Source organism: Scyliorhinus canicula, chromosome 19, assembly GCF_902713615.1.
Source record: "Scyliorhinus canicula chromosome 19, sScyCan1.1, whole genome shotgun sequence".
In the NCBI taxonomy this organism is placed as follows: Eukaryota; Metazoa; Chordata; class Chondrichthyes; order Carcharhiniformes; family Scyliorhinidae; genus Scyliorhinus; species Scyliorhinus canicula.
This window is the reverse complement of record NC_052164.1, coordinates 24,727,757-24,741,265: the sequence shown is the minus strand read 5'-3', so window position 1 is coordinate 24,741,265 and position 13,509 is coordinate 24,727,757. Positions and strand designations below refer to the sequence as shown.

The window sequence follows — 13,509 nt, the reverse complement described above, 5'->3', positions numbered from 1 at the left end:
GATAAATGGACTGGGCCTCGGATTACTTACAAGTGTCCATCAGGGGAACAAGTTTTGTTGCTGGGGGTTTGCTGGGATTGGAGTGGGGACATGGACTGGCTGATATTGGGGTGCGGGGGTGGGGACGGGCGGGGGGGGGGGGGGGGGGGGGGGGGGGGAACTGGCCGGGGGGGGCCTGGAATGGGGACTGGCTGGGAGTGGGGTGGGGACTGGCTGGGATTGGGGTGGGGGTGGGGACTGGCTGGGATTGGGGTGGGGGTGGGGACTGGCTGGGATTGGGGTGGGGACTGGCTGGGATTGGGGTGGGGGTGGGGACTGGCTGGGGTGGGGGTGGGGACTGGCTGGGATTGGAGTGGGGGTGGGGACTGGCTGGGATTGGGGTGGGGGTGGGGACTGGCTGGGATTGGGGTGGGGGTGGGGACTGGCTGGGATTGGGGTGGGGGTGGGGACTGGCTGGGATTGGGGGGGCAGTTGCTGGGATTGGGGACTGGCTGGGATTGGGGGGGGCAGTTGCTGGGATTGGGGGGGGCAGTTGCTGGGATTGGGGGGGGCAGTTGCTGGGATTGGGGGGGGGGGGTTCCTGGGATTGGGGGGGGGGGTTGCTGGGATTGGGGGGGGTTGCTGGGATTGGGGGGGGTTGCTGGGATTGGGGGGGGGTTGCTGGGATTGGGGGGGGGGTTGCTGGGATTGGGGGGGGGTTGCTGGGATTGGGGGGGGTTGCTGGGATTGGGGGGGGTTGCTGGGATTGGGGGGGGTTGCTGGGATTGGGGGGGTTGCTGGGATTGGGGGGGTTGCTGGGATTGGGGGGGGGTTGCTGGGATTGGGGGGGGTTGCTGGGATTGGGGGGGTTGCTGGGATTGGGGGGGGTTGCTGGGATTGGGGGGGTTGCTGGGATTGGGGGGGTTGCTGGGATTGGGGGGGGTTGCTGGGATTGGGGGGGGTTGCTGGGATTGGGGGGGGTTGCTGGGATTGGGGGGGGGTTGCTGGGATTGGGGGGGGGTTGCTGGGATGGGGGGGGTTGCTGGGTTGGGGGGGTTGCTGGGATTGGGGGGGGGTTGCTGGGATTGGGGGGGTTGCTGGGATTGGGGGGGGTTGCTGGGATTGGGGGGTTGCTGGGATTGGGGGGGGTTGCTGGGATTGGGGGGGGCGTGCTGGGATTGGGGGGGGGGTTGCTGGGATTGGGGGGGGGTTGCTGGGATTGGGGGGGGGGTTGCTGGGATTGGGGGGGTTACTGGGATTGGGGGGGGTTGCTGGGATTGGGGGGGTTACTGGGATTGGGGGGGGGTTGCTGGGAGTGGGGGGGGTTGCTGGGGTTGGGGGGGGGGTTGCTGGGATGGGGGGGGGTTGCTGGGATTGGGGGGGGTTGCTGGGATTGGGGGGGTTGCTGGGATTGGGGGGGGTTGCTGGGATTGGGGGGGGGTTTGCTGGGATTGGGGGGGGTTTGCTGGGATTGGGGGGGGTTGCTGGGATTGGGGGGGGTTGCTGGGATTGGGGGGGGTTGCTGGGTTTGGGGGGGGGGTTGCTGGGATTGGGGGGGGTCGCTGGGATTGGGGGGGGTTGCTGGGATTGGGGGGGGGTTGCTGGGATTGGTGGGGGTTGCTGGGGGGGTTGCTGGGATTGGGGGGGTGCTGGGATTGGGGGGTTTGCTGGGATGGGGGGGTTGCTGGGATTGGGGGGGTTGCTGGATGGGGGGGTTGAGCTGGGATGGGGGGGTTGCGGGATCTGGGGGGGGTTGCTGGGATTGGGGGGTTGCTGGGATTGGGGGGTTGCTGGGATTGGGGGGGTTGCTGGGATTGGGGGGGTTGCTGGGATTGGGGGGGTTGCTGGGATTGGGGGGGTTGCTGGGTTGGGGGGGTTGCTGGGATTGGGGGGGTTGCTGGGATTGGGGGGTTGCTGGGATGGGGGGGTTGCTGGGATTGGGGGGTTGCTGGGATTGGGGGGTTGCTGGGATTGGGGGGTTGCTGGGATTGGGGGGTTGCTGGGATTGGGGGGTTGCTGGGATTGGGGGGTTGCTGGGATTGGGGGGTTGCTGGGATTGGGGGGTGCTGGGATTGGGGGGTCTGTGCTGGGATTGGGGGTTGTGCTGGGATTGGGGGGTGTGTGCTGGGATTGGGGGGTTGTGCTGGGATTGGGGGGGGGTTGCTGGGAGTGGGGGGGGTTGCTGGGATTGGGGGGGTTGCTGGGAATGGGGGGGGTGCTGGGAATGGGGGGGTTGATGGGAATGGGGGGGGTTGCTGGGAATGGGGGGGGTTGCTGGGAATGGGGGGGGGTTGCTGGGAATGGGGGGGTGTTGCTGGGATTGGGGGGGGTTGCTGGGATTGGGGGGGGGTTGCTGGGATTGGGGGGGGGTTGCTGGGATTGGGGGGGGGTTGCTGGGATTGGGGGGGGTTGCTGGGATTGGGGGGGGGTTGCTGGGATTGGGGGGGGGTTGCTGGGATTGGGGGGGGTTGCTGGGATTGGGGGGGGGGTTGCTGGGATTGGGGGGGGTTGCTGGGATTGGGGGGGGTTGCTGGGATTGGGGGGGGGGGTTGCTGGGATTGGGGGGGGGGGTGCTGGGATTGGGGGGGGTTGCTGGGATTGGGGGGGTTTGCTGGGATTGGGGGGGGGTTGCTGGATTGGGGGGGGGTTGCTGGGATTGGGGGGGGTTGCTGGGATTGGGGGGGGTTGCTGGGATTGGGGGGGGGTTGCTGGGATTGGGGGGGGTTGCTGGGATTGGGGGGGGGTTGCTGGGATTGGGGGGGGGGTTGCTGGGATGGGGGGGGGGGTTGCTGGGATTGGGGGGGGGGGTTGCTGGGATTGGGGGGGGGGTTGCTGGGATTGGGGGGGGTTGCTGGGATTGGGGGGGTTGCTGGGATGGGGGGGGGTTGCTGGGATTGGGGGGGGGTTGCTGGGATTGGGGGGGGGTTGCTGGGATGGGGGGGGGGGGTTGCTGGGATTGGGGGGGGGGGTTGCTGGGATTGGGGGGGGGGTTGCTGGGATTGGGGGGGGGGGGGGTTACAGAAATTGCATCTGCTACTCTTACCTCAACCACTGCGAACAGTCTGTTGTTGTTGCCGCTGCTGCTGACATTCTGGAACTGGGTGAGCCAGTAGCGGGCTTCCCTGGGGGCGGCACCGATCTCGTTCAGGAACAGCCTGACGTCCCGGTAAACCAGGGAGCGGTTGGCCTGGTGGTGGCTGACCAGCGGCACTGAGCGGTCGGCCGCCTCCTGGGTCGGGATGCTGGGCGACCTGTTGCGCCCGCTGGCTTTCAGGGCGCTCAGCCGCCGCAGCCCCGGCGCCGGGGCGCAGGGTGAGCTCAGCACATGCTTGGAGGAGGAGAGGAGCTGGCCCGCCTTGGCCACGGCCCGTGTGCCGGCAGATGCCGAACTCGCTGTCGCCATCGACTGATCCTGTCTGCAGCCGGCGCTGAAACTGACGAGTTGCCTGTTGAATGACAAACACCACAACACAACAAGACACACACACGGTGCTGTCAATCACTCAGATCCCAGTACTTCCACCCAATCGCAGTCAGCTGTTCAAACACACCTGGCCCGAACGGGAGGGTACAGTCCCCCCCCCCCCCCCCCCCCCCCCCCCCCCCCCCCCCCCCCCCCCCCCCCCCCCCCCCCCCCCCCCCCCCCCCCCCCCCCCCCCCCCCCAGATATTGGACAGGTTAAAACTCATAAAGAATGATTCAAAACACAAAATCCTGTCAACACTCAGCACGTCTGACACCACTGTTCTGAAATCGTCCTGTGAGGTTTGGTTCCTGGGCATACATCGAAAATAGAAGCAGGAGGAGGAGGACATTCGGCCCTTCGAGCCTGCTCCGCCATTCATTATGATCACTCCCAGTTTAATACCCTGAACCAGCCTCCCCCCCTCCCCATCCATATCCCTTGATCCCAGTAGCCTCAAGAGCACTATCAAACTCTTTCTAACTTACCTGATGAAGGAGCTGCGCTCCGAAAGCTAGTGATTCGAAACAAACCTGCTGGACTGTAACCTGGTGTTGTCAGACTTCTTACTAACTCCTTGAAATTACACATTTTGGCCTCAACTACTTTTTTTGCCAGTGAGTTCCACAGATTCACCACTCACTGGGTGAAGAAATGTCTCCTCACCTCAGTCCGAAAAGGTTTACCTCTTATCCTCAAACTATGACCCCTAGTTCTGGACTCCCCCACCATCAGGAACATTCTTTCTGAATCTACGCTAAGTTTCTATGAGATTCCCTCTCACTCTCCCAAGCTCCAATGAATATACTCCTAACTGGCTTAGTCTCTCTTCAAATGACAGTCCCGACATCCCAGGAACAAGCCTGGGAGTGACGCGATGGCGGCGCCTATGTGACGTCAGCCGCGCATGCGCGGTGGCCGTCTTTCCCCTCAGCCGCTCCGCAAGACGCGGCGGCTTGATCTTGCGGGGCGGCGGAGGGGAAATAGTGCGTCCAATTGAGACGCCGGCCCTACGATCGGTGGGCACCGATCGCGGGCCTGTCCCCTCCCGAGCACAGTCGTGTTGCTCATTCCCCACCAGGCCCCCTACAAGCCCCAAAACGGGCATCTCACGGCGATTTCACGACGGCAGCAACCAGGTGTGGTTGCCATCGTGAAACGGTCGCGAACGGCAGGCCGCTTGGCCCATCGGGGTCGGAGAATTGCCGGTTGCCGTGAAAAATGGCGAGCTGCGATTCTTCCGAGCGGGAGGTGGGAGAATCGCGGAGGGTGCCAGGGGGTCGTGAAATTAGTCGGGAGGCCCTCCCGCGATTCTCCCACCCGGCGTGGGGAGTGGAGAATCGCGCCCAGAGTGTAGGTCTCAGAATGACTGAACTGCAAGTACAACTGGGAAGTCTGAAGAAATCTTTTGACACTCTGGGACTGAAAGAGAGGAACTCAAGACAGTCGGAGGAACTTGTTGCTCCCTCAAAGGACACTGGCAAGAATCTACAGAACAGGAATGATATTCAACTCCAGGGAAGGCTATCACAGCTTATCGACTGCCATTTCAAAAACTGAAAAGGCATTGAAGATCTGAGATTTCAATGAACTTAGATAAAATAACCAACCTCCTCTAAGACAGGCAGAAAAAGAAGAGATGAACTCCCAGTGATTTTCCAGGAGGACCATTTACTTTCTGTAGGCAGTGGTCAGAAAGCCACACCCCTCTCTGTGTGAGGTTCCTCCACTCTGGTCAATGGGTTGAATTGTTGAGCATATGGAGACAAGAGAGTCCAAAAGGTTGGCTGGGGTTGCTGGGTTACAGGGATAGGATAGAGGCGTGGACTTAAGTAGGGTGCTCTTTCCAAGGGCCGGTGCAGACTCGATGGGTTGAATAGCCTCCTTCTGCAGTGTAAATTCTATGAGTTTCATGGGGCGGGATTCTCCGCCGGAGGATTCTCCGTTTTGCCGGCACCCGGGGGTTTCCCGACGCCGTGGGGCTGCCCCACAATGGAAAACCCCATTGACCAGCCAGCGTAACAGAGAATCCCGCCGGCGGGTCGGGACACAAATGTGACACAGTGGGGCGGAGAATCCAGCCCATGTTTTGAAAATGAGATGAATTTCCTGTCAACAAGCACCGTGGATACTAGGTTCATGAGATATAGGAGCAGAATTAAGCCATTCGGCCCATCGAGTCTGCTCCGCCATTCAATCATGGCTGATCTCATCCTGACGTTAACTCCACCGTCCTACCCATTCTCCATAACCCTTCAACCCATTACTAATTAAAAACACGCCTAACTCCTTCTTAAATTTACCCACCCTCCCAGCATCCACCACGCTCTGGGGTAGTGAATTCCACAGATTCACAGCCCTCTGGGAGAAATAGTTTTCCTCATCTCTTTTTTAAAGTTGCTACCCCTTACCCTGAGACTGTGACCTCTAATTGTAGAATGTCACACAAGAGGAAGTATCTGCTCCACCTCTACTTTATGCATACCTTTTATCATCTTGTACGCCTCAATTTGATCTACCCTCATTCTTCTAAACTCTAGAGAGTATAGGCCTAAACTGCTCAATCTCTTTTCATATGACACACTCCTCACCTCTGGAATCAACCTAGTGAACCTCCTCTGAACTGCCTCAAATGCCACTACATCTTTCCTCAAATAAGGGGACCAAAACTGTGCACAATACTCCAGCTGTGGTCTCACCAATACCTTGTACCGTTGCAACAACATTTCAAAAGATTCTGCCGCAGTTTATGTGCCGACTACCAGCTCTGAAGTGAAGACAACCTTTGACTGGGACTGAAGTATGGACAGCCAATTGACTCCCACTCTTAGAAGGTTCAAGCTCTTTAAAAGTGTAATCCTCTATGACCTGTAATCTGGATTTAAACAAAGAATCCTCTGTGGAAGACTCTCCATGAACAGCAGGAGATAAAGTAGACAATACATCAGTAAATTCAGTGGAACTAAGATCTGGATACTGCTCCACCATGAAAAACACAGCTGATTCTTCTGAAAAGATAACAGGGACTTTATAAAGTGTATCCACCAACAGGAAAGACAAATCATTCTCTCGGGCCTCAATTACTGAGAGATCACTTAGTACTGAAAGAGATTCTTCCTCAACAATCTCTAGGAAGAGCCAATTCAGGTTCAACCGCTCTCCATGGGGATGGTCACCGTTTGCTCCAGTGCTATCTGTATCCGCCACCTCTGGCCGTACTTCGTGAAGAACTGAGATGTTCATGACTTCCATCTCTGCCCTGGGTCTAGTGGATTGTGTCTCCGTGAAAGGAAGGAAAGTATTTCTGAGTATATAAATTTACTCAGCTTCTGATAGCTGAATTTCCACTGCTTCTAAATAAGAGGTTGAAGATTGCAGCACAAAGTTGTTCAAATGAACATCACCAGTTTTGTCAAAGATTCCTAGAAGTCGCCACTCAACAGGGATTTACATTGATTGTGAAGAACATATAGAGCACCTACAATCTGTTACCCCCTGTAGCTGATAGCAGCAATAATCCTGCCTTTGAGAGGAGGGTCAATGCCCCCTGGACATTGTAACTTGATGTCTTACGGATGAAGGTTCATTGGCTGAACCAGTCGAGATCATCAGCTAATATATTAACAGCAGCTCCGGTATCAATTTTAAACAAAGTATCGAAGCCTTGAATTTGTACTGTAACTGACCAGTAATCTGGATTAAGACTATCTACTTCCCCTGGGAACTCTGCAGGGCTGTTGTTTTCTGGACTTTCTATTTCTTGGAAATAATGTATTTTGTAAATATTTGCTGCTCTGCGACTTTGATTAAAATTACTGTAGTTGCAAAAATGCTTGAAATGCCCAGTTTTGCTACATTGGAAGCAATTCCCACACCCCCTGCTGGGCATACGTGGCATCTATGCTGGGTTTTGGTGCCACAATGTAAACATGCCAAAATGGTTACTGGCGTGGAGTTTTCCAGCTTTTTGATTTGTTTAGCAGGATTTGTATGGGTGGTACCACTGCCTGGGGGTCTAACCAACCTACGGAGTCATGTGACGCCTCATGTTGCCACAAATTTTAGCCCAATTAAACTCTCTAAACTTGCCCTGCCTGGCATTCTGGAGCGTTTAATCCAATATGAGAGCACATTTGGTTTGCAGGATGTGGGAGAGTTTCACTTCCATCGGGAACACCCATAACTGTATGAGGTTATGCCCTTTGGTAGGAAGAACGGAGGCATAGACTATTTCCTAAATGGGAAAAGGCTTAGGAAATCAGAAGCACAAAGGGACTTAGGAGTCCTAGTTCAAGATTCTCTTCAGGTTAACATTCAGGTGAAGTTGGCAGTTAGGAGGCAATGTTAGCATTCATGTCGAGAGGGCCAGAGTACAAGAGCAGGGATGTAATTCTGAGGTTGTATAAGGCTCTGGTTAGACGCCACTTGGAGTATTGTGAGCAGTTTTGGTCTCTGTATCTAAGGAAGGATATGCTGGCCTTGGACAGGTCCAGACGAGGTTCACAAGAATGATCCCTGGAATGAAGAGCTTGTCATATGAGTAAAGGTTGAGGACTCTGGGTCTATTCAAGTTGGAGTTTAGAAGGATGGAGGGGCATCATATTGAAACTTACAGGATACTGGGAGGCCTGGATAGAGTGGACGTGGAGAGGGTGTTTCCATTAGTAGAAAAAACTAGAAACTGAGGGCACAGCCTCAGACTGAAGGGGAGGAATTTCTTCAGCCAGAGGGTGGTGAATATGTGGAACTCTTTGCCCAGAAGGCTGTGGATGCTAAATCACTGAGTGTCTTTAAGACAGAGATAGATAGGCTATTGATTAATAAGGGGATTAGTGTTTATTTGGAGACGGCAGGAGAATGGGATGAGAAACAAATCAGCCATGATTGAATGTTGGAGCAGACTCGATGGGCCGAATGGCCTAATTTGGCTCCAGTGTCTTATGGTCTTATATGATCACAGATGAGCTCATTCTTCAGCGCAAGATCCAGCTCAGCGATACAGGAATAATTCAATCGATTCCCCAGGTCACTGTGAGCACTAGTTAAAACTTGTTCTTTAAATGTCTAAGCTATGTTTCAGGCTAAAATAGGTGTCAAAGGTTTGGAACCAAAGTTCATGGTGGACTCCTGCTCACCCTGCAGTAAGGGAATGTCATCTGCTATTGTACCTAAAGAAAGGAATTAACATGGAGCTTGGTTCCTTTTCATGAAGACCTAATGCTACTCGATACCGGAGAAAATGGCATTTCCATAACTCCCACTTCTGGCTCCTCTGTGGGACCTCGAGGCAGTCGAGTGGGCTGGGCAACAGCAGGGTTTGCTCAACAAGTACGTCATCATTATCAGTGCGCCTCATTCTACTGCCAAAATGATTCCAGCTGCTTTCAAAGATGTCTTCACTCTGTGGTTCCTTCACTAACACCAATGTGTCGTTTACATTGATGTCTCCATCGCTGCCACCATGATGTTCTGAGAAGGGGTCCTTCTGTCTTGGATTTGCGGCATGGGAGTTGGTTCTTAGACAGGCTGTAAATGTACTTTGGTATCTGCTTAACAGTTGTTTATTAGTACTAAATAGGTTGTAGAGTAGGCATGAAGCTGCTAGACATGATTCCACCCTCTTTCTTGAGAATCGAGCACATGACTGTCCAGTGCCAGTGGTTCTTTATCAGCATATCCCATCTGTTAATTCTTGTTAATACAAGCTTCAGTAGAGAGAGTGAGGGTGAAAAACAAGTTAACTTTTCTGATCTCACCTTTTATAACTTCTTAATTCCAGCTTTCGCAGACACACAGTCTGGATACCTTAACCTAATTTCTTTAATAATATTACGGCAACAAATATATACCTTAACCAATGCTTTTAAAAACATTACGGTAGCAGATTAAAAAATAATGTATAGCAATTTGTCATGTGAGAGTACCTTTGAGAATTGGGTGTTTAAGAAATATACCTTTAAGAAATGGGTGTTTATCAGTGATGTCAGAGTGTGGGTGGAGCTGGGCTGTCTGTCAGCTTTTTACTTTCATTTTAGGCCGTTTGCAGCAGGGTGTGTTTTAGTTTAATTTTCAGTGTTGGAGCTGAAGCCAGACAAAGCAGGTGTACGACTGTTCTCTCTGCCATGACAAGACTATCTCATGATCATTTGGTGAATTTGGAATTATAAATATTTTCAGTAGTGAATGTAAACCTGATGTGCTTCTGTTAAAAGGTGTTTAAGTTGTCTTCTGGATGTTGTTTGGGAAGTTATTAAGGATTACTTAGTGTTTTATTCTTTGGGGGTTGTATTTGAATTGATGGTTGCTAAGATGTTCACTGTTTGTTTTAAAAAGGTTAACTTGAGTTCATAGAATAAAAATTGTTTTGCTTTAAAAAATACTTTTCCATTTCTGCTGTACCACACCTGTAGAGTGGGCCGTGTGCTCTCCATACCACAATTTATTAAAAGTTGGGGTCAGGTGAACTCCATGATACACTTTGGGATTCTCTAAACCCTGGCCCATAACAAAATTCTACATTCATCACAATATTGTCAAGAAAACATCCTGTAAATGCAACATGTGACCTTTTGAAAATGAAAATTGCTTATTGGCACGAGTAGGCTTCAATGAAGTTATTGTGACAAGCCCCTAGTCGTCACATTCTGGCGCCTGTTCGGGGAGGCTGTTACGGGAATCGAACCGTGCTGCTGGCCTGCTTGGTCTGCTTTCAAAGCCAGCTATTTGGTGGATTTTAAATTAATGTGGTGCGTTTTCCTTACTTTGAATGACATTTAAGGGGAAAATTAGTTGGGCAAATGGAATACATGGGAACACCATGACAAACAGCAAGCCGTTACTAGAGTTTAAATGCAAAACAATTGAAAGCCCAGGCTATGTGAAGGAGTTTTGTCATTGTTTCAGGATTGCCCAGGGCTTTCCAGGCATATGAGGAGCTTGTACCCAAGACACAGCTGCAAGCAACTTGGCAGAAGACATAAAGGCATTAAACACATTGTTTTCTTTAGTTTTGCTGACTTGTATTGTGCTATAAAAAGAGATTAGGCATAGGCAGGGTAGGTTGCTTGGATGACAGCCAAGAATCATCCAGGAAGATAATGAAAGATCTGTCTGCTTTCAAATCGACCAGGTGACGGGTGGGACAGGGCGAGATCAGGGAAACACAGAATTGTTAATGCAGAATGAAATCGTTTGGCTCATTATGCCTGCATAATTTCTCCAAATGATTAACTCGCTCAGTACCATTCTCCCACCTTCTCCCCGTAACCCCAATGGACATGTTGGGTGATCAATGGCAAGAGTATGGTGGCAGGGTGCATGGAGACTGCAGCTCATATGATGACACATTTTGGAATATTTCTAACAAGGATTGGCAATGCTCAGATGAACTGATGGATGAATGAATGAGGTTCAGTAAATAGGGTAACCTGAATAGTTGTTGCCATGCCAAGAGCTCCACCAACCATAGTTCAGTTGGCACCAATCAACATCCTTTTCTCATGCAGTATAAATTGTTCCCTTCGAAATTTTGTATTTTTGTATCTGTCCTGATGATTGCAATAGTAGTTTACCAACCATTGCTCTTCACATGTTGCATTTGCAAGATGTGTTCTTGCCAATGCCGTAAAGCAGCAGTGCTAAACACTGCGCCTCCGTGCTGTCCCATATCCCTTTCTCACAGTTTTACAAATAAAAACAAATTGTTTCAATTCTTGTCCGGTATCCTAACAAATGTTGGGGTCTGGTCCGGCATCTTAACAATATGTAGAGTTGATACATGTTTCTTTTATTTTTAAAAACTCCAGTGTTGGACACCTTGGCCACTCTGAGCTATCCTGAGCCATTCGCTGTACCTCAGTGGTGACACTCCCCTCTCTAGCCAGAAGGTTGGGGGCTCCACCTGATGCCCCAGTGCAGCGCTGCCTTCGTCAGAAGCTACTCCAATAAGGTGTTAAACGAGGCCCCATAGAACATAGAACAGTACAGCACAGGCCCTTCGGCCCTCGATGTTGTGCCGAGCAATGATCACCCTACTCAAACCCACGTATCCACCCTATGCCCGTAACCCAACCCCCCCCCCCCTTAACCTTACCTTTTAGGACACTACGGGCAATTTAGCATGGCCAATCCACCTAAACCGCACATCTTTGGACTGTGGGAGGAAACCGGAGCACCCGGAGGAAACCCACGCACACACGGGGAGGACGTGCAGACTCCGCACAGACAGTGACCCAGCCGGGAATCGAACCTGGGACCCTGGAGCTGTGAAGCATTTATGCTAACCGTCATGCTACCGTGCTGCCCCCTTTTTTACATGAATCATCTTTCCACTTAGGTGGAAGTGAAAGATTGTAGGGGGTGAATAGTCTGGATATCTACATGAAGTTCTTCCTCAGTGTTGGCAAAATATATCTCGCAATCATCATCACCAAATGGTGAGGCGGGTGGGATGGTGGTTTCGTGATAATGTCACTGGACTAGGAATCAAGAAGCCTGACTAATGTTCTGGGCACATGGGTTGAAATCCCACCATGGTAGCTGGTGGAATTTAAATTCAATGAATAAAATCCAGAATATAAAGTGAGCCATCAGTAATGGTGACCAAGAAACTATCATTACTTGTTGTAAAATCCTATCTAGTTCACTAATGCCCCTTCAGGAGGAAAGAAATCTGCCATCCTTACCTGGTCTGGCCTACATGTGATCCACAGCAATATGGTTGATTCGTAATTGCCCATTGAAATGATTGGGCAAGCCACGAGGTTCAATGGCAACAAATGCTGGTCTTGCCAGTCATGTGCACAGTCTATGAAAGAATAAAAAAAAGATTATCTGGTCATTACATTGCTGTTCCCTGGAGCTAAGTGGAAAGATTATAATAGTGGGCTGTTATTCAAAAATGCTTAATTGGGTGTAAATGTCGCCACAGTCCCAGAGGACCGTAAAGACTGGTGTTCATTTAACCTGAGGGTCATCACACCTCAGTTGAGGGGTGTGGTAAACCACTGTTGTACCTATATTAGGTGATGTATGGTAGGACCTGTACTACAGGTACGACGGTAGTCCCTGCCTGCTGGCTCCGCCCAGCAGGCGGAGTATAAATATGTGTGTTGCCCCGTGCAGCAGCCATTTCGCCAGCTGCTGTGGGAGGCCACACATCTTAGAGCAATAAAGCCTCAGTTGTATCCAACTCTCGTCTTTGTGCAATTGATCGTGCATCAAGGGGCAAGATTGAAAAGGGGAGGCCTTCATGGATAACCTTAGCCGGTACGGGATTTGAACCTGTGCTGTTGGCATTGCCCGACATCACGAACCAGCCATCCAGCCAACTGAGCTAACTGACTCCACTTTGTGAAAGGCAGTAGATTAGTGCAAGGTTTCGTCTTTTGAGCTGAAAATCTATCTGTGATGATTCTCGCTCTTCACTGCAGAAAGGAATCACGTTAAGTGTTTACACTCAGCACCACAGACATCAGCATCCCAGTGGCATTGAGAAATTGCATTCTATCACACAACAGTCTCTGTGAAGTAAACATTTGGTTGCTGCCTAAGGCAGCTGAAAATAGACCAATATGATATCTTTGATTCCGAGACGTACTCCTTTGTTTTAATGTGCTCTTTCAGTGTGTTTGCTTTTCCCTATTTTATGATTCTATACTTGCGAGAAGATGACCCCAATTTTAGTTTTAAAGGGTTCCTCAACAGGGTGGCACCTGGCATAGTGGTTAGCACTGCTGCCTATGGTGCTCAGGACCTGGGTTTGAAAGCCGGCTTTGGGTCACCGTCCATATTGCGATGTATCATTTTCCCCGTGTCTGCGTGGGTTTCACCCCAACAATCCAAAAATGTGCAAGTTAGGTGGATTGGCCACGCTAAATTGCTCCTTAATTGGAAAAAAAATAATTGGGGTGTCTAAATCACACCCTGACAGGGGGGCATCATACTTTTTTAAAAAATGTTTTTATTCTCCATTTTCACATTTTCCTTCAAAATTTACACCCCACCCACAGACAGTAAATGGTAACAAATACAAAATCAATCCCCTTAACAATAACAACGATCCCATC

The 13,509-nt window shown here is 51.5% G+C and overlaps 1 protein-coding gene across 4 annotated transcripts in view; it reads right to left on the bottom strand.

The window, feature by feature from the left end:
* Positions 1-3,487, bottom strand: part of nags (N-acetylglutamate synthase) — a 70,094-nt gene extending 66,607 nt beyond the window's left edge. For all 4 annotated transcript variants that reach the window (XR_005458178.1, XM_038779112.1, XM_038779113.1 and 1 more), the window contains exon 1: positions 3,023-3,487. Coding sequence is in view for 3 of the 4 variants with exons in the window: in XM_038779112.1 (XP_038635040.1) it covers positions 3,023-3,382 (360 nt within the window). In the remaining variant the exon portion in view is untranslated. The remainder of the gene's footprint in view (positions 1-3,022) is intronic.
* Between the last annotated feature and the right edge of the window lie 10,022 nt (positions 3,488-13,509).